The sequence below is a fragment of the Protobothrops mucrosquamatus genome, unplaced genomic scaffold, assembly GCF_001527695.2.
Source record: "Protobothrops mucrosquamatus isolate PMUCROS unplaced genomic scaffold, P.Mucros_1.0 scaffold1287, whole genome shotgun sequence".
Taxonomy (NCBI): Eukaryota; Metazoa; Chordata; class Lepidosauria; order Squamata; family Viperidae; genus Protobothrops; species Protobothrops mucrosquamatus.
In genome coordinates this window covers 501498-521131 of record NW_015387491.1, presented here as the reverse complement: position 1 = coordinate 521131, position 19634 = coordinate 501498, and the positions used below count along the sequence as shown (strand labels likewise).

Here is a 19634-nt window from a genome sequence, read left to right as displayed (position 1 = left end):
GTGCAAAGTCATTTGTGGCCATGACTGACACCTGTTCTTTGAGAAGCCATGAGCTCAGGAGGACATTTAAGTTATGAGCCCTCTCTGCAAAAGGGAGTGTGACCCTCTATAGAACCAACCAAGGATAAAATAGAAAATAACTGGAGTAGTTGGCTTCCATGCCCACAGCCACTTTGTCTGGCAAAAATTAAGCTCACATTTCTTCCTTCTCATCCAGACTCATAACAATCTCTGGACACTGGGACAGAATCCCAACCACATCTTCTATTTAGGTATCATTAGTATACTGAAGATGATATCTGACCACATACCAATGGACGACTTTCCCCAAGTGTTAAAATATGAAGGGTAAATATGTAGATTGAAGGCAAACGAGGTCCAGGCAGAAGAAGAACATCGTGGCTTCAAAATCTAAGGGATTGGTTTGGACAAAACTCAGCAGCACTTTTTCGTGCGGCTGCTGATAAAAACAGGATCGCCAACATGATCGCCAACATCCGATAACGGATATGGCACAAGAAGAAGAAGAAATATGTAGAGTGCTGTGACACAATAAAACAGTCCTAAAGCTGGGCCATTTCCCCCACAAGGCATTAGGGAAGAGGGCCAGACACAGGTTCATATTGAAGGAATTGAAGGCAGCTGAGTCATCTAGCTGGACTAATAAGATTGCATTCTTTCTATCTGAGTTTTAACACAATTCATCCACATCACTGATCCAGAATAGTCTCAATTCCAGATGTGTCTGAAACCTTCTTTCACAGGTATTTGCCCTCCCACTCAGCTACTAGTTTGCTTTGAAGAGATCCTCATTAAACAAAGATGCAGTCCTTTTTTTGGTGTGAAATGAAGCCCCTGGTGATTAAATATGTATATTCACAACAACTTACAAAAAGGCACAAAAAACTTTGGGTTAGAGCCACCCATGTTTTTATTTTCTAAGAATGTTTCTGTGGCCCTAAAGCACTAATGGAAACATGGTTATACTGGGAAAACAGGTATATTGCTTTATCTCACGTTAATTACCCATCAATTTCTCATTTTTTTTTTAAATTAAAAGAGGCTTAAAAAATGAAAATAAATATGTAAGGAATGTATTAGCACCCAGAGATGATGTGTTGGTATGTCAGACACTAACCCCATGGCACTATCACACAATAATAGGTCAGTGTTAAATATAGCAATTAGCATGTTGTGTAAATAAGATAAATTTGGTTAGTTTTATCCTCCCTCAAGTGTTTTATGGCATAAGGCAGGGATGTCAAACTGCCGGCCTGCAGGCTGGATGCATCATGGCGAAACTGTGCCCACCCCATTGCCGGTAATGGAAAAAAAGTCACGATACGTCACAACATATCACGTGATGTTGCGAGTTTGACACCCCTGGCATAAGGTGTCGCTTAACCTTAGCCATTTTGTTGGTTTGTAATTTAGTGTTTTGTATACAAACATAGGAAATGAGTTGTGGAAACTCAGTCAATATAATTTATTTTTTTAGCTTAATATAGTTTGTGAATTCAATCTTGTGGTTTGTAAACGATGGTTTACAGTTTAGCATATCTGAAGTCAGTTTTTTAGGAAACCATGGTTAAGCCATCTGTGACTTAGTACAGTAAGTGAACCTAATTAGAAATCACCAAACAAAAATACAAGATGCTCTTAACACCCACTCTGTTTGCCTTCAAAGGCCAAACACTACTACACAGATATACAGTACATTCATAGTTAGCCCACTTTCCTTGCAGGAACTCAACAAATAAATATATGGCATGAGGCCAGGTTACTTGCTATACTGACTCTGCTCCATTAGATCAGTTCGTACCACTTGGTCAGGCAGGAAGAGTAGAGCTCAACTTATGACTGAGCCCAAAATTTATCTTGCTAACCAAGATAGTTGTTAAATGGGTTTTGTCCCCAGCCTCTTGGTTTTTGGGAAATGTCTAAAGACTTGGCTCTGCCAAGTTGCTTGGGGATCACATAGGAGTTTGCAGCTATGGGGGTAGTTAGTGCCTTGAAGGGCCCCCTGGTCTCTAACCCTGCAAAATTTGCTGCTATTCCAAGCCTCCTATAATGAACAATCAAGGGCAGGTATGCTTTCTTATTACTACCGGTATAGTGTAAAATGCAGTGTTCATTTCTCTTCAATTAAGGAGTCAGTGAAATCATTTCTTCTGGTCATTCACCAGCAAATTAAGGAATAATTGCAACATGTAAGTCATGGTTGCAGTATCAATGGCCTCCCCCAGCTGGACGCATGTGTGCCAGAACAAAGGCAAGGATGCTTCTCTTCTTCTCTGGAAGAGGGAGATCAATCAAGCCATGTTCCGCCTTTCAGAGGTGGAGCAATCTAAGAAAATTAATAGCAGATGCGGCACAGCTGAGGTGGCTGGATTGTCCGTTCTTTTGTTTACACTTGGGGATTGGTGTAAATAATGTACCCATCTGAATGATAGATGTGGAAGCTCCAGATAGCCAGCTCTGTTATTGATCAAGTGGCTTTGAACGTTAACCGTGAAAAAGGGAAAAACTGGCCACATTGCAAGCACCCATATATTTATTAGCTCCGGGTTGTTGTGAAAAAGCTCCTTTTCAGTTGGACAAAAGATTTACTTTGTCACCATCATAAAAATTTAATTAATACTTAATTTGTCCCACGCCATGGAGGACAGCAACAGCAAGATGACAAAGCATTCTTTCTGAAAGAGCTGGGAATAATCACAGGTTATTGATACTGTTGTCATAAATTAATGAAATCAAATTAACAAAGGACAATGGGGCAATGTGCAAAGGTTGCACACCAAACTCCAGCATTTACTCTTTCAGATCAGAGATGTCAGGGTTATAGGTGAAACACCTTCTCTCCCCTGTTCTCTACCCCATGGGTGGTAATCCTTTGGGCAGCTTATGCCATTGTAAAATTGATACCTATTAATGTTTGTATATATAATCCTGAAGATCTTGCAACATTCAGGTCTTATTCAATTACCTGCTGTTGTGAAATTGATTTTTAATGAAATAATTATACCTTTGACTTAACACTTGGAGTCCTTCGGGTAACAAAGCATCTGTAAGAGATTGTACTGCTGACTCCTGCTGCATAATACTGGAATGAATGATACAATCAAGCTTATAGGTTCAGGATGGCTAGCAGATTTATGTATACATACAAAATAACAAATATAGTTCAAAACAAAAACAACCAAAATGGATCCCTCTCTGCCATTGTTTAGACAAACTGTGAAGACCTGGCATTTCACCCAGCACTTTGGCAAGGAAGAATGAGACAATGCCATTGTACTTGTTATCTTTTGTGTTTACTGTCTAATTTTATTTGCTTCATCATTGTCAGCCACCCAGAATTGTTGAGAGTTGGGCAGCATATAAGTTTAATTAAAGTTGGTCACCCTTTATGTGTGTTTTCAATAATAATAATAATAATAATAATAATAATAATAATAATAATAATAATAATAATAATAATAATAATAATAATAATATAAAAAATTGGCATTTTTATCCATCTGGAGTCTTCAAACTTGGCCCTTTTATGACTTGTGGACGTCAATTACCAGAATTCCTCAGCCAGCGTGCTACTGAGTCCTTCCCAAGGTAACCCTAGCCCTAGCTCTTCCCAAGAATGTGGGATAGGCAGATGTTGCTTGATGATAATATATCATTGCAGGATATAAACTGTTTCAGGTAAAGCTGCCTTTTGTAGTTGACTGACAGATTTTGTCAATGCTGATGGTGTTCTAGTGGTGCTCCAGATGTTTTTGGATTGCACCCAAAGGCCTATTACTGCAGGTACTATCTTTGCTTTCTTTTGCCACAGTTGTTCTATTTGTAGGTCTTTGTATTTTGTGATTTTCTCCAGTTCTTTCTCTTCTCTTCTGCTGTCTGCAGGTACTGCGGTGTCCACTGTCCAGACTTTTTTGTCTTTTTTTTATCAACAATTGATATGTCTAGGGTGTTATGTTGCAAGTGCTTGTCTGTTTGAATTCTAAAGTCCCAGAATACTTTTGTTTCTTCATTTTCTATTACTTTATCTATTTCATGATTCCACCAGTTCTTGATTGCAGGAAAAGAGTATTTCGTGCAGATATTCCAATACACATTGATGCTATTTTGTCATGAATTGTTTGTAGTCAGTTTGTGCAATCTTCTTGCAGCAGCTAACTAGGTGGTTCACTGTTTACTCATTATTTACTTATTATTATTATAGGGCTAGTTTGCAGCCTGTGTAGTGAGGGAGGTTTCTTTCTGACTCAATTGCTCTGCCCATTATGCAGCTGTGGGCTATATCTCCCCTGATCTGAGTGTTCCTTAGGCAGCATGTCTTTCCCATCTCTCAAAGCCATTTTCACATAACATTAAATGTTTTGTGAGATGCACAGCCATATACATGGAAAAACAAACAAACCAATAAATAAATGGTGAGTTGCTGGGAAGCATCCAATGAAATAGAGCAATTGGTTCCCACTGCTATTTAGCAACAACATCTATTATCAGGACTATTTGTGGATGAAAGAGGAAAGCAATGAGTCTTTCCACTTTCACCAGTTTATTTGAACCAAATAAAGGTGGATGTACATAAGCATTTATCGATGTACTTATTCACAATGCTAGTCCCCCTGACATCTAATATGGCAATGGCCAAGGGACCAAAAATATCACCACCCCTAGAATAAGCTGATCAGACAAGTTTGTTTATAAGTAGTCTTCACTTAATGACCCTAATTAGGACTGGCAACTTTGTTGCCAAATGATGCAGTTGTTAAACAAAATGTCATGTAATTGCTCCAATTAGTGACCAATTAATGACTTCTAGGCAATCTCAGTTGCTGTCATTCCATGTGAATTCCATGCAGTTGTTAGGTGAGGACTCATCCAGATCCAAGCCATTTTTGGAAGAAGGTAAGGGACTGACTCCACTTCCCCCGTCCACCTGTCTCCCCATCTCTTGGGGAGGGAACTATGGTGGCATAGTGGTTAGAATGCAGTATTGCAGGCTAACTCTGCCCATAGCCAGGACTCAAGATTGACTCAGCCTTTCATCCTTCTGAGGTTGGTAAAAGGAGGACCCAAATTGTTGGGGGCAATATGCTGACATTTATAAACCACTCAGAGTGATGTGAAGCATTATGGAGTGGTATATAAGTCTAAAGGCTATTACTATTGCTATCTCCCCAACTCTTGCCTTTTTGATATCTACTACCCATCACCAGCTTCCTTCATGACTCACCCACTGCACCACATTGCATTATTGACCAGGACCTTCTTTTGTGCTGCCTTCTTTTGCAACAAGGCACTTCTTTTCATGCTGGCTGAGTCCTCCTTTTATGAAAGGAAGCCCTGGCTGGTACATGAAACAACCCAGCTAGTAGCCGTAGTTCTAACTTGCCAGTCTGCAGGATGTTTCTACATCATCTCCCCCACGCATGGCCAGGATGGTGAGCCCATTGGAGGAGAGGCAGATAAAGATGACAAAAGTCAGCTGAAAATGAGAGGACGGCAGTGGTGGTGGTGGTGATTGGCAGGTGTAAATGCAGGAAGGCCTGAATTTTGTTCACAACTGTGCAGGTGCTGAATGATCAGAACTTTAAAGACTAGTTGTAAGTCCCTGTGTTCAATGCCATCATAACTTTGAACAGTCACTGAAGAAATGGACATTAAGCAAGGACTACCTATATTTAAAGAACTTTTGTGGCTGCTTATCCCACATAGTAATCCTAGGCAGCTCACAGCAACCAATAAAAACATCAATATGGTCTTCAATAACACAATATGATGTGTTATATTCAATAAGAATATAACACATCATATTCTTCCACCAGGATGCCAGAACCACCCACACCATTAACCTTTTGAGTCAACTTCATGCTAACCCGATGCTTGGGAAGAGCCAGGTTCTAACCATCTTATGGCTTCTAGAGCTGGATATCTTTCAAAGAATGGTGGACTAATTGAACCAAAATTTTACCTGTGAAGTTTATTACATTGTTAAGCAAGGTCGTCAAAAAACACAGTGTCTGGACACCATCAAAGCTGACACCAGCTTCAGCATAGAACAACTCAAACAAGTACAGCAAGATCAGAAGATGTGGAGAGATCTGACCCATAGAATCGCCAAGAGTGGACACAACTGAATGAATAATGTCATCATCATGAAGCAAGGTTTGGTGAGAAATAGGAGCTCAGTCATACATTGCAGAAATTTCACACTAAGTCTTGAATTCAATTTCCAGCATCTAAAGCTAGAAAAGCCAGTGAGGGAAATAAATTCTTTTGAAGGACAGCTGCCAGTAAGAGCAGACAATATTAAATTAAATGGTCAGATAGTCTGACTGGATCATAAGGGGGTTGGTGTCCTATGATCAGTGTGATTCAAACTTTCTTGCTGTGTGATATAAACAAAGTCTTGATTGATTGATTATATATTTGGAGTCACTTTGCAGGCATCAGTTATTCTTCAAGATTGCAATACGAATTTAGGAAAAGGAGAAATAGGTATGCTGATCCTAATTTTAGGCCTCCTGAGGAGAAAAGGAGTAGTATTCCCAGTATTCTTTGAATTTCACAGTTCAAGGGAGCAGAGAAAACGGAACAGAGAAATACAAATTGCTGCAATTACTTCTTACAAACCTGCTTAATAACTACTATTCCATCAACATATTAATGATGGGCCTATTGAGAAAGATTACCAGTGCTTTTGAACATTGTTGGACCTGAAAAGGGTGCCAAGTTGACTGCTCTGAATTCAAATGCATTTTGGCTATGGTGACAGGATAACTCAGTCTGTGTGCCAGGACCCAACTCATTCTTTGGATCAAATGAGCACTTTTGTCCAAAACCTATATAAAGATTGAACTCTGTGAAGTCACAGAAGTCCATGGCACCAAGCATGCAGATGTGAGCAAATCCCCTCTTTGAAGTATTAAAGCAGTAGTGTTCTCTTGAAGACTTGACATAGCTGCTTTAAAGGCCTTTTCAGACTGCCTGCTGTGGGCTAATTATTTTACTGGCATTACAGGCAAAGCAGCTTTGTGTGCACATAGATGAGATGCCCAGGGAAAGCTTTCACAATAGCTGNAAGGAAAGAGGAAAGAGAAGAAAAGAGGAAAGAAAGGAGAAAGAGAGGAAAGAGAAAGTTAGAAGAAAGAGAAAGAGAGGAAGAGGAAAGATAAAGAGAGAGAGGAAAGAGAAAGAGGGGGAGAGGAAAGAGAAAGAGAGAGAGGGGAGAGGAAAGGGAAAGGAAAGAGAGAGAGAGAGAAAGAGGAAAGAGAGGGAGATGAAAGAGGCATAAAATAATTCATTTACATTTAATTGTAATGGTTCAAAGAATGTTCGGAAAAATGTTCGGCCCCCCAGCACGTTCACTTCATCCAATCTGGCCCTCTTTGAAAAAAGTTTGGATACCCCTGGTCTAGGGTGTTATGTTGCAAGTGCTTGTCTGTTTGAATTCTAAAGTCCCAGAATACTTTTGTTTCTTTGTTTTCTATTACTTTATCTATTTCATGATCCCACCAGTTCTTGTTTGCAGGAAAAGAGTATTTCGTGCAGATATTCCAATACACATTGATGCTATTTTGTCATGAATTGTTTGTAGTCAGTTTGTGCAATCTTCTTGCAACAGGTGGTTCACTGTTTACTCATTATTTACTTATTTTTATTATAGGGCTAGTTTGCAGCCTGTGTAGTGAGGGAGGTTTCTTTCTGACTCAATTTCTCTGCCCATTATGCAGCTGTGGGCTATATCTCCCCTGATCTGAGTGTTCCTTAGGCAGCATGTCTTTCCCGTCTCCCAAAGCCATTTTCACATACCATTAAATGTTTTGTGAGATGCACATGGAAAAACAAACAAACCAATAAATAAATGGTGAGTTGCTGGTAAGCATCCAATGAAATAGAGCAATTGGTTCCCACTGCTATTTAGCAACATCTATTATCAGGACTATTTGTGGATGAAAGAGGAAAGCAATGAGTCTTTCCACTTTCACCAGTTTATTTGAACCAAATAAAAGTGGATGTACATAAGCATTTATCTATGTACTTATTCACAATGCTAGCCCCCCTGACATCTAATATGGCAATGGCCAAGGGACCAAAAATATCACCACCCCTAGAATAAGCTGATCAGACAAGTTTGTTTATAAGTAGTCTTCACTTAATGGCCCTAATTAGGACTGGCAACTTTGTTGCCAAATGATGCAGTTGTTAAACAAAATGTCATGTAATTGCTCCAATTAGTGACCAATTAATGACTTCTAGGCAATCTCAGTTGCTGTCATTCCATGTGAATTCCATGCAGTTGTTAGGTGAGGACTCATCCAGATCCAAGCCATTTTTGGAAGAAGGTAAGGGACTGACTCCACTTCCCCCATCCACCTGTCTCCCCATCTCTTGGGGAGGCAGCTATGGTGGCACAGTGGTTAGAATGCAGTATTGCAGGCTAACTCTGCCTGTAGCCAGGAGTTCAATCCTGACAGACTCAAGATTGACTCAGCCTTCCATCCTTCTGAGGTTGGTAAAATGAGGACCCAAATTGTTGGGGGCAATATGCTGACATTTATAAACCACTCAGGGTGATGTGAAGCATTATGGAGTGGTATATAAGTCTAAAGGCTAATACTATTGCTATCTCCCCAACTCTTGCCTTTTTTATATCCATTACCCATCACCAGCTCCCTTCACGACTCACCCACTGCACCACATTGCATTATTGGCCAGGACCTTCTTTTGTGCTGCCTTCTTTTGCAACAAGGCACTTCTTTTCATGCTGGCTGAGTCCTCCTTTCATGAAAGGAAGCCCTGGCTGGTGCATGAAACAACCCAGCTAGTAGCCGTAGTTCTAACTTGCCAGTCTGCAGGATGTTTCCACATCATCTCCCCCACGCATGGCCAGGATGGTGAGCTCATTGGAAGAGAGGCAGATAAAGATGACAAAAGTCAGCTGAAAATGAGAGGACGGCAGTGGTGGTGGTGGTGATTGGCAGGTGTAAATGCAGGAAGGCCTGAATTTTGTTCACAACTGTGCAGGTGCTGAATGATCAGAACTTTAAAGACTAGTTGTAAGTCCCTGTGTTCAATGCCATCATAACTTTGAACAGTCACTGAAGAAATGGACATTAAGCAAGGACTACCTATATTTAAAGAACTTTTGTGGCTGCTTATCCGACATAGTAATCCTAGGCAGCTCACAGCAACCAATAAAAACATCAATATAAAAACACATCATATTCTTCCATCAGGATGACAGAACCACCCACACCATTAACCTTTTGAGTCAACCTCATCCTAACCCGATGCTTGGGAAGAGCCAGGTTCTAACCATCTTGTGGCTTCTGGAGCTAGACATCTTTCAAAGAATGGTGGACTAATTGAACCAAAATTTTACCTGTGAAGTTTATTACATTGTTAAGCAAGGTCGTCAAAAAACACAGTGTCTGGACACCATCAAAGCTGACACCAGCTTCAGCATAGAACAACTCAAACAAGTACAGCAAGATCAGAAGATGTGGAGAGATCTGACCCATAGAATCGCCAAGAGTGGACACAACTGAATGAATAATGTCATCATCATGAAGCAAGGTTTGGTGAGAAATAAGAGCTCAGTCATACATTGCAGAAATTTCATACTAAGTCTTGGATTCAATTTCCAGCATCTAAAGCTAGAAAAGCCAGTGAGGGAAATAAATTCTTTTGAAGGACAGCTGCCAGTAAGAGCAGACAATATTAAATTAAATGGTCAGATAGTCTGACTGGATCATAAGGGGGTTGGTGTCCTATGATCAGTGTGATTCAAACTTTCTTGCTGTGTGATATAAACAAAGTCTTGATTGATTGATTATATATTTGGAGTCACTTCGCAGGCATCAGTTATTCTTCAAGATTGCAATATGAATTTAGGAAAAGGAGAAATAGGTATGCTGATCCTAATTTTAGGCCTCCTGAGGAGAAAAGGAGTAGTATTCCCAGTATTCTTTGAATTTCACAGTTCAAGGGAGCAGAGAAAACGGAACATAGAAATACAAATTGCTGCAATTACTTCTTACAAACCTGCTTAATAACTACTATTCCATCAACATATTAATGATGGGCCTATTGAGAAAGATTACCAGTGCTTTTGAACATTGTTGGACCTGAAAAGGGTGCCAAGTTGACTGCTCTGAATTCAAATGCATTTTGGCTATGGTGACAGGATAACTCAGTCTGTGTGCCAGGACCCAACTCATTCTTTGGATCAAATGAGCACTTTTGTCCAAAACCTATATAAAGATTGAACTCTGTGAAGTCACAGAAGTCCGTGGCACCAAGCATGCAGATGTGAGCAAATCCCCTCTTTGAAGTATTAAAGCAGTAGTGTTCTCTTGAAGACTTGACATAGCTGCTTTAAAGGCCTTTTCAGACTGCCTGCTGTGGGCTAATTATTTTACTGGCATTACAGGCAAAGCAGCTTTGTGTGCACATAGATGAGATGCCCAGGGAAAGCTTTCACAATAGCTGTGCTGAACCTTTTAGAGCAGTGTATCTCAAGCTTGGCAGCTTTAAGATGTATGGACTTCAATTCCCAGAATTCTGAATGTGAGAATGTGCTCTAGAAGATGCAGCCACTCTCACAATTAGAGAAAATGTACTTTATTAATTATTGTGAAGTGCCCCTTTCAAAATAACTTACACAGCTGTATAAAATACAAAATGCTGGAAAATTCCCTCCACTTCAGGCAGTGTACCACTTATAAAAACTGTTGCAGTCTGCCATACAGCTATATGATATTCAATTACTTGGGCAACTGAACTCAATCCATTTTCCCTCATGGAAATCCTTTCTTCTTGAATACCTGAAGCACAAAAATGAGTGGATGATGAGGGGAATAGCCAAGAAGACATTTTATAGCCTTGACTTTACCTCATATACTTTTTGACGCCCATCTGATGTTTTCCAACAGTTCAGCAATGGCTTAATTAATTCCCAGATACACTATTTAAGATCAACTGAGACTGGACAAGAAAAACCATAGGTAGCATCCCCATTTTTATAGGATAACATGAGGGAAAGCTTATCTCTATGCACTATTTAACAACTAAGTAAATATGTGCAGAAAGGAGTGCTTGTTATCTTCTCCATTGTGCATTGTTTCAGCTAATTCCTAGCCTGTATTTGCTGATTTCATCATGTTGAGCTGGGATAGTGACATTTCTGAGAAGTGCCAGCTCACACTGTTACATTTCACTGCTAAAAGAGTTCAAAAGAATCAAGGGGAAGGCTCAGGAAAGTTGCTTTCAACGAATGACAAAGATTCTGAGCTTTTGTCTAATAAATAGGGGAGAATTATAATCAGGATCAGTGAATCTAGGCATTCCCTAAGTTGCAGCTATGCTTCATTCCTGGATGTATTGATTGTGGGGGAAGAGTTGACTTCAGAGCATCTGATTCAGTTTGATTGATATACTGTGTATAGGTGGGTAAGGGCATAGTTAAATGGATCAAAGTGTCAATTAAATGGTTGCTTGATATATGGGTCTAAATGTATTAATGTTTAGATATTACTCTTTATACCAATGACAAAATTTCTTTCCTATCAGTTTTTAAGAACTGTATTTCAGGAATTCTTTAATTAGCTGAAAACATATTTGAAGGAGGAACTAGGTATTCTAATTTTTCCTTTCAAAATTGTGTTTCTTAAGCAAGTGCACTCAAGTATGTAATAATGCTTCTAATTCAGTTTTTTTTATTGGTACCGCAATTACTTTTCTTTTACTTGAAAGGAATAAATGTAAAGAATATCACTAAGAAAATATTTGATTTCATCACAGCATAGAATCCTTTCCACTTTGTCATCACAAGAAATGATACATTTAAGAGGTACATATATGCCACCTGAAACATTTAGGATCTTATCAGACTTTAGCTGTGCACCCTGCCTCTGAAAAATAGTAAGGTAGAAGTGGAGAAAAGCTGTCATAATGGTGGGGGAATTGGAAGCAACACAATAGTTTGAGGGGCTAAACACAAATCATAAGAGGAGGTAACCACGACATATAACATTGGGCACAGCACAATGAAGCAAAGATAAATGTTTCTCTCTGTCACATACATTAGCAGAAGGCAGAGCGACTATGATTAGTGGGAAATTCAAGGCAAATAGTGATTGGGTTTTCACTATGATTTATTAAATACCATAATTGGTTGGGTTTGCATAACATGCCTAGCCTTAAAATCATGATTTACAGGTCGCAATGGCTAGATTCGCATGACACTTTTTTCTACATACTGCATTTTCAGAATTGGTTTGAACAATGTGTGGTGAGGGCCCCAATTCAGATGGATCTAAAAAGGAAATGGACAAATTCATGGATAGTAAGACAATCAGTAGCTGCTAGTTATGATGTCTTTTTTCCAGGCTTCCCAGTGATTGTCCCATCTGTGAAACCTGAGGCAGGAACAGGAAAACCTGTGATTGGACCCAACCAGGTTCTTGTGCCATCAGTCACATTAGAGTGTTTTTATATAGTAGCATGGAAGATTTACAAATCAAGAACATAAGAGTACAGTTAGAGTAGTAAGCATCCCTTTATTTGCTGACACCATTACAAAAACTGATTACATTAGCAACCCAAAAAAGAGAGAGTAGGGAGGAGGAGTGTTTACTTCAGGTAGAAGTTACAAGGCTGCTACTCCCAAACTGTATCTAAGTAAAACAGCATCGGCTGTCAGTATTAAAACGTTATTGTTGCTGCTGCTACCACTATGTCAAGGGTGCGTGCGTGTCTCTGTGTGTGAACGAGTTTTACTGAGCATAGTAAAGATAAAAGGTTACACGTTTACTGTAGCTCCAGGAATGTAAAGCTCTAATTATCCAAACCGGTTTATTTAAATTTATTTATTATAAAACTAAACTCTGGAGATGTCTGCAGAGTCGTCTTCTTCATCATCTTGTTTAAATCAGTAGTCTAACAAAGAGTAGAAAAGACAAAACTCTGTTCAGTGTTTGACGAAGTAGAAAGGGTGAACACATAAATAAGGCTTTAATTTGGCAAAATATAAAATGCATTGCCTTCTGCTACCCCCAAATTAAACGATCTCCCCATGATTTCATTCTGTAAAAGAGAAGCAAAACAAAACAAAAACAAAAACAAAAAAAGATAAGCTTAAAGATAAGGTAGTCACTGTGGCAAACTATTTTTATTTTTAAAAGTAACAGAAAAATATGTCATATTTGGGGGAATCCGGTTCTGTTATATACTAAGAATCAGGAGGTTTTTTTTAAAATAGAGGTTTTTTTAGGGAGGAAAAAAGTCAATACTCAGCATGTATCGTTTTCTTAAAGCTAAAAAAAAGGACTAAGTAAGCCCACATTCAGAATTTACTAAATAGAATTAATAAAAATTAACTTTGTAAAGAGGACAGGCAATTGAGAATCCAAATTCTATATTTGTCCACGCACATTTTTGCATTTGTAAACAAGATTTTTGTTACCCCAGAATGAAAATAATCATTAAAAATCACAGCTGTGAAAAAATTATATTTGCCCTGTACAAGAGCAGTAAAAGCAGCTGCAAAGGGTAAATGCAAATCCATGGGAATGCTACTGGGAATTCTGAAAATGACAATTTCAATATTTCTATAGGCTGTTGGTTGGGGAAGGCTGGTCTGCAGTGACTCTTCCTAATAGCAATAGCAATAGCACTTAAGACGTATAAACCGCTTCATAGTGTTTTACAGCCCTCTCTGAGCGGTTTACAGAGCCAGCATATTGTCCCCAACAATCTGGGTCCTCATTTTACCAACCTCGCAAGGATGGAAGGTGCAGTCAACCGTGTGCCACTCGGGATCGAGCTCCTGGAGTGAGCAATGAGTTAGTCTGCAGTACGACATTCTAACCCAGGGGTAGTCAACCTTGGCTCTTTTATGACTCGTGGACTTCAATTCCCAGAATTCCTGAGCCAGCTAAGCTGGCTCAGGAATTCTGGGAATTGAAGTCCACGAGTCATAAAAGAGCCAAGGTTGACTACCCCTGTTCTAACCATTGCACCACCACGGCTCTTCAATGTGCTACTTTATATGGAGAGATAATCCACAATGGTATTTCAACCAACATAGGAGGCTGCAAGCTTCTATGATTTGATTACTGCTGTCTAGAGATCAACTGAAAGCTTCTCCAGTTACTTTTGCCTTCCTGCTTAAGTCCATCTTAGGAAAACAGACTCAAACTCTCCTACCTAATAGTTGATACTGTTCTTTTCCCTTTGTGAGCATTTGGCCAACTGATGCAAGTAGCTTCTTGAGATGGACAATATCTTGAATTAGATTCACATTATCTGGCCCGGCCTGAAAGAGATGGATGTAGAAAGTATTTAGAAATTGTGGAGCAAAGAAGGCCAAAGGAGATGAACAATTAATTTTAGGATATAAGCTAAATACCTAGCTGAAGCCTCAATCTGTCTCACCCCTTAAATAGGGTCTCTTCATTCCCAAGACCCTTCATTCATTCAACATTCATTCAGCTGTTCTACACAAGTTTCACATCATGGCCAAAGGGCTCCCTTTCCTCCAGGACAAGCAATGGGAACATTTGCTCAGATTCCTTGGCCTTGACATATTTTGGACATTCACTTCAGAAACTCTTTAATATCTTCCCACCCACTGTGGAGAGTTTTTTTTATATATAAAAAATATTCTCCAATTAGAAATTTTAATGTCATGGAGAACTGTACTAGATCCGATCTACCTTTTATGCAAATATTTTTATTTTTTCATTCTATGAAGCTTCACACATTTAGTGGTGCCCTAAACCACAACAACCCAGATATATACAATAAGAATTAGATGATATAATAAAAACATCAGAGCAAAAAAAATTTCCAGCTATCTCTAAGATTTCCAAATGTGCTTAATAGTAGTTGCCAGGACATTATTAGCCTGCCATCTGGTGGCAGGAGATAATAGTCTTTAGCAGGTTTTTTTTTTAAACTAAACAACTTAGCAAGAGTTGAATTGCCCAGCCAGCATGTAAGCTGGGGAATTCTGGGAGTTGAAGTCCACACATCTTAAAATTGCTAAGTTTGAAAAACACTCATCCGTAGCTACTGGCCAACCCCACAAAGACATGTACCAAAGAAGCTTCAAGACCATAAGACAGTTACAGTTGACTTGGAGTCAGATAGTGCCTAAACTGAACTAAATAAGTAAACAAAAATATACAGCACCTATAAACTTCTAAAGCAAATTTCCAATGGCTTAGACAACCCAAACAGCAGTTTTATATACGGATCGTAGGGGACCCTTAGGCCAAACAAATGAAAACTATGCGAAAGTGGGATGTAGCATTTCTATTATATACAATGACCTCAAATATACAGAGCAAAATGCACAGGATAAATCAGCCTTTAGGCTGTCTGCTTGTATCTGCACTTCCTAAGCCATATTATTTATATAGCCAGGAAAATACTCACCATCTGTGAGCAGACATCACTATTCTGTATCACTTCGGGGCCCATACTAGTTTTTCCTATTTCCCTTTCTAGGATCACCAGTAATTCCTGGGCCTTTAAAAAAAAAGCAGAAAATTAAAAGAGTTATTGCTTTAAAACATCCAATCATAATCAGAGCCTTTTTAAAGAGGAGGTAAAGGGGACAACAGCCCTGGATCCATATGTGGGGGAAGACGGATTGGAATACAATTCAGTATTTGAAGTGATCAGATAAATCATTATTCTTCATTCTAGATCACAAGCATAATCAATGAAAATATGACAAGAAATGTTCCTGTATTACACGTTTCTCCAAACTCCCAATAACTGAACTACAGATTTCAGTGGGAGGAAAAAGAGTTGAGAAGAAAATTACACTGAAAGGATTTCTGTTGTTTAGAAACACAAGTGTTGCAGGATAGCAAAACAAATAAAAAATAATCAGGGCTGTAAAAAATAAAAAAACATCAAAGTCGGCAGCTGCTGTGACTTTTTGATGTTCTTTTACTGTTTATAGCCCTAGTTATTTTTTGTTTTGTGTTCAGGGGCAGGAACTTTTATTAATTACTGATTAAATCAACATTAAGAGTTGTCACCAAACTTTCCTGAGGAAAAATATTTCAAAGGGAACATTCCACCAAGAAGGACCTTTTGCAGAATCTAAAAGATCATCTAAGTATGAGGAGATGCTCTCTTGTTAATTTAAGTAGCATTTTGGAATTAATATTTCAAATGACCTTCATAATGACAACTTCACATAAAATGCATTGCTATAAACTAACACGAGAGCTATTGAGGTATGGATCACCATGACTTTTCTGGGAGAAGCTAGAAATGGCACAGCAACCTTAATGGGTATTTTCATGACTAACTTGAATCTATCAATACCCCAAACTATAGATAGTGCTTTAGAAAGAAATGAGCTATCATCCAGAATCGGGCCTTCATTCCTTACCTTTAGCAAATCGGCAGCTAATTTGTGTCTTTCACTCTGATCAGAATGGAGTTTAGATAATGTGTCATTCAGCTGGGTTTTGAGCTGTAAGAGGTAAGTCATGGTCAGGTGAGAGTGCTTAAGAGGAGCATGGGGCAGTTTCTGGTAAAGTAATATACATATAAGAATATAACGATATTGAAGACTAATTGCTACAAAGTACATTGAGTGATAGGAAATTCCATCTGCAAAGGAGTTAAGAAGAAAAGATAAGCCTAAAAGAGGTTAAAATCGGTAGAGAGAATCTTAAACAAATACTATTTTTAATGCTTTGCCAGCATTACCAGTGAAAGTGAATAGATTTTTTACAAGTATGCTTTACAGATAGTCCTCAACTTACAACAGGTCATTTAGTGACCATTCAAAGTTACAAAGCACAGAAAAAAGCAACTTATCACTGTTTACAACCCAACTGTTGCAGCATCCCCATGGTCATGTGATCAAAATTTGGGTGCTTGCCAACCGGTTCGTATTTATGCAGTGTCCCGGGGTCATGTGATCACCTTTTGCGACCTTCTGACAAGCAAAGTCAGTGGGGAAGCCAGAATCACGTAACAACCATGTTACTAATTTAACAACTGTGATTCACTTAACAAGCAAGAAAGATCTTAAAATAGGGCAAAATTCACTTAAATGTCTTGCTTAGCAATAGAAATTTGGGGTTCAGTTGGGGTTGTAAGTAGAGGACTACCTGTATTTTATTGGCTTGAGATTTAAAGTTGCCCTAAGATTATTATTCTTGATCAAAAGAAGTACTTTTATGGGTATAACATTGTTTTGTTGTCTGCAGATCAGTTTTTAAAAACATGAGGAATCCAGTATTTAGTCGTTTTCTGTGTTTCCAGGATCTGAATCAATATAGATTCCTACATGTGGAAACAGAGATGTAAATAATCTCCAGAATTTTTTTTTGTGGAGCCAGTTCCCCACTAAAAGTGATACTGAAATATAAATTCTCCTGAATTGGCTCAAAAATCTGTTCTTAATTTACAAATTATGTAAGTCAATCTTTTAGCAAAGATTGAAAATATAATTTGTATCTGTCATTCCCCAACTGCTCCCAAATATGACAAATGAATGTGGTCAACAAAGAGATGACCTTTTCACTTGTTAATTACATTAGGTTAATGTACATTAGAGGCCTTTCATTTGCTTGCTTCTTTTGATCTCTCTATGCTCAGTCTTGGTTTTTCTTCACCAAATAGAAGTGGCTTCCTTGATCACAAGACACTCCAGTCTTAATAATAATAATAATAATAATAATAATAATAATAATAATAATAATAATAATAATAATAATAATAGTAAAGTTGGAAGGGACCTTAAAGGTCATCTAGTCCAACCCCCTGCTCAGGCAGGAAACCCTATACCATTTCGGACAAATGGCTGTCCAGTCTCTTCTTAAAAACTTCCAGTGTTGGAGCATTCACCGCTTCTGNCAACTCCAGCAGCCGTTCCCTATATGCTCTAGCCTCCAGTCCCCTAATCATCTTTGTTGCTCTTCTCTGTACTCTTTCTAAAGTCTCAACATCTTTTTTACATCGCGGTGACCAAAACTGGATGCAGTATTCCAAGTGTGGCCTTACCAAGGCATTGTAAAGTGGTATTAACACTTCACGTGATCTTGATTCTATCCCTTAGTTGGGAGTTCTCTCCCTTTAGATGACTGATAAACAGATATGTTCTTTTCCCCACTGAGTAGGCCCTGTGGGTCTCAAGCTCCATATTCAGTCAGCTTTTAAGGAAATAAAAGAACTCCCCTTCCTTAAGCTGATAAACCATGTTATCTCATAGAATCATAGGGCTGATTGTAGATTTTTCAGTCAGCGGTTCCAACTCTCTGGTAGCCCAAATTAACTTCCTCCCTACAAACAGCTACTACACCTCTTCTGCCTGAACTCAATAAAGAATGGCTACTTCCTTGTGGGTATTTAATTTCGACATCAAACTGGTCCCACCCAGTTAGGAGACTTTTCCTATCACTGAAATTTATTTCTCTGTAACTGCATTATTTCAATTCTTATATTCTGAAATTACAGACCATACACTGTATATCACTTTTTGTATTTGAAGAATATTTTCTCAAGGATAAATATATCCAATTCTTCTAACTGTCTTCAAAGAGTTAATTTCCAGTCCTGTGATCATCTTCATTGCTCTTCTGTGAATCCAGTGCTGAGAATTGGATAAAATTCTTGAGGTGTCATTTGCATATTCCAATGTATTTGTTTGTATACAGACTGGAATTGTTCAATTTTTCTTTTCAGCAACTGAAATTCCTTTCAGGAAAGGAAGTGCACAATTTAAATAAAACCAAAGATTTTCCTCCAAATAATCCTACACAACACTCAAGCCCAGTTCCTCTGTGTTCTGTGAACATCATGTTCCAAATTCACAAAGTATAGAAATATGAATCCTTTAGGCAAGGGAGAGGCAGGCAGATGAAAAGGTATACTAAGCGCTAGTCATGTTATTAAAGAGGCAGAGAAAGGCTATAAAAGTGGCTGAAGTGGACAAAGGCTAAGTCAAAATGGTTAGCAGACAGGCAGGATTTGGAAAAGTTTCTCCACTTTTGAACAGATATATTCAGTGGAGGACAGGCCTCTTACCAATGTTAACTCTTCGTTCTGCCTTATTGCTTCAGAATATGAGTCATCAAGTTTTCTCTGCAATTCAGTCAACAGATCTTTAAGCTGAAATGAAGTTTTCAGAGGCTTTAGGATGCATTACCATATGTTCCCAACTGACCCTCTATTCAGCCATTAATATAATTTATTTCCAAGCAATAAATGAATTTGAAAGCATAAAAATGTTCCATATCGTTGGATGAGCAGGTTTTTCATCTTTGGGCCAACTAAATATTTATGCTTCCAGATAAATATGTACATGTGACAGAAAGCAAATCTGGCTTCAATAGTTCAATTAGGTACATTTACCTCTCGGACTTCTGAAACATATGTTGATCGCTCTATTTCTGCTTTTTCCAATTCACGTTCCAAATGTTCTCGTTCCTTTTTAAGCTACAAAAGAATAGGCAGCCACAAATCACACATTTTATTTCAAGTTCAACCTGGCCTTCTGCCTCCCTTCCTCCTTCTTTCTCTCTACACACACAACACACACACACACACACACACACACAATATATGATATCCAACTCTATCCAATT

At 38.6% G+C, this 19634-nt stretch overlaps 1 protein-coding gene across 1 annotated transcript in view; it reads right to left on the bottom strand.

Moving 5' to 3' along the window:
* Positions 1-12552: 12552 nt before the first annotated feature.
* KTN1 (kinectin 1) overlaps positions 12553-19634 on the bottom strand; it is an 86598-nt gene continuing 79516 nt past the window's right edge. Inside the window, exons 37-42 of the mRNA XM_015821254.1 lie at positions 19402-19485; positions 19075-19158; positions 16427-16510; positions 15454-15546; positions 14221-14329; positions 12553-12951 (exon numbers count right to left, since the gene is read on the bottom strand). Of these exons, the coding sequence (XP_015676740.1) occupies positions 12944-12951; positions 14221-14329; positions 15454-15546; positions 16427-16510; positions 19075-19158; positions 19402-19485 (462 nt within the window). The 3' untranslated portion in view covers positions 12553-12943. The remainder of the gene's footprint in view (positions 12952-14220; positions 14330-15453; positions 15547-16426; positions 16511-19074; positions 19159-19401; positions 19486-19634) is intronic.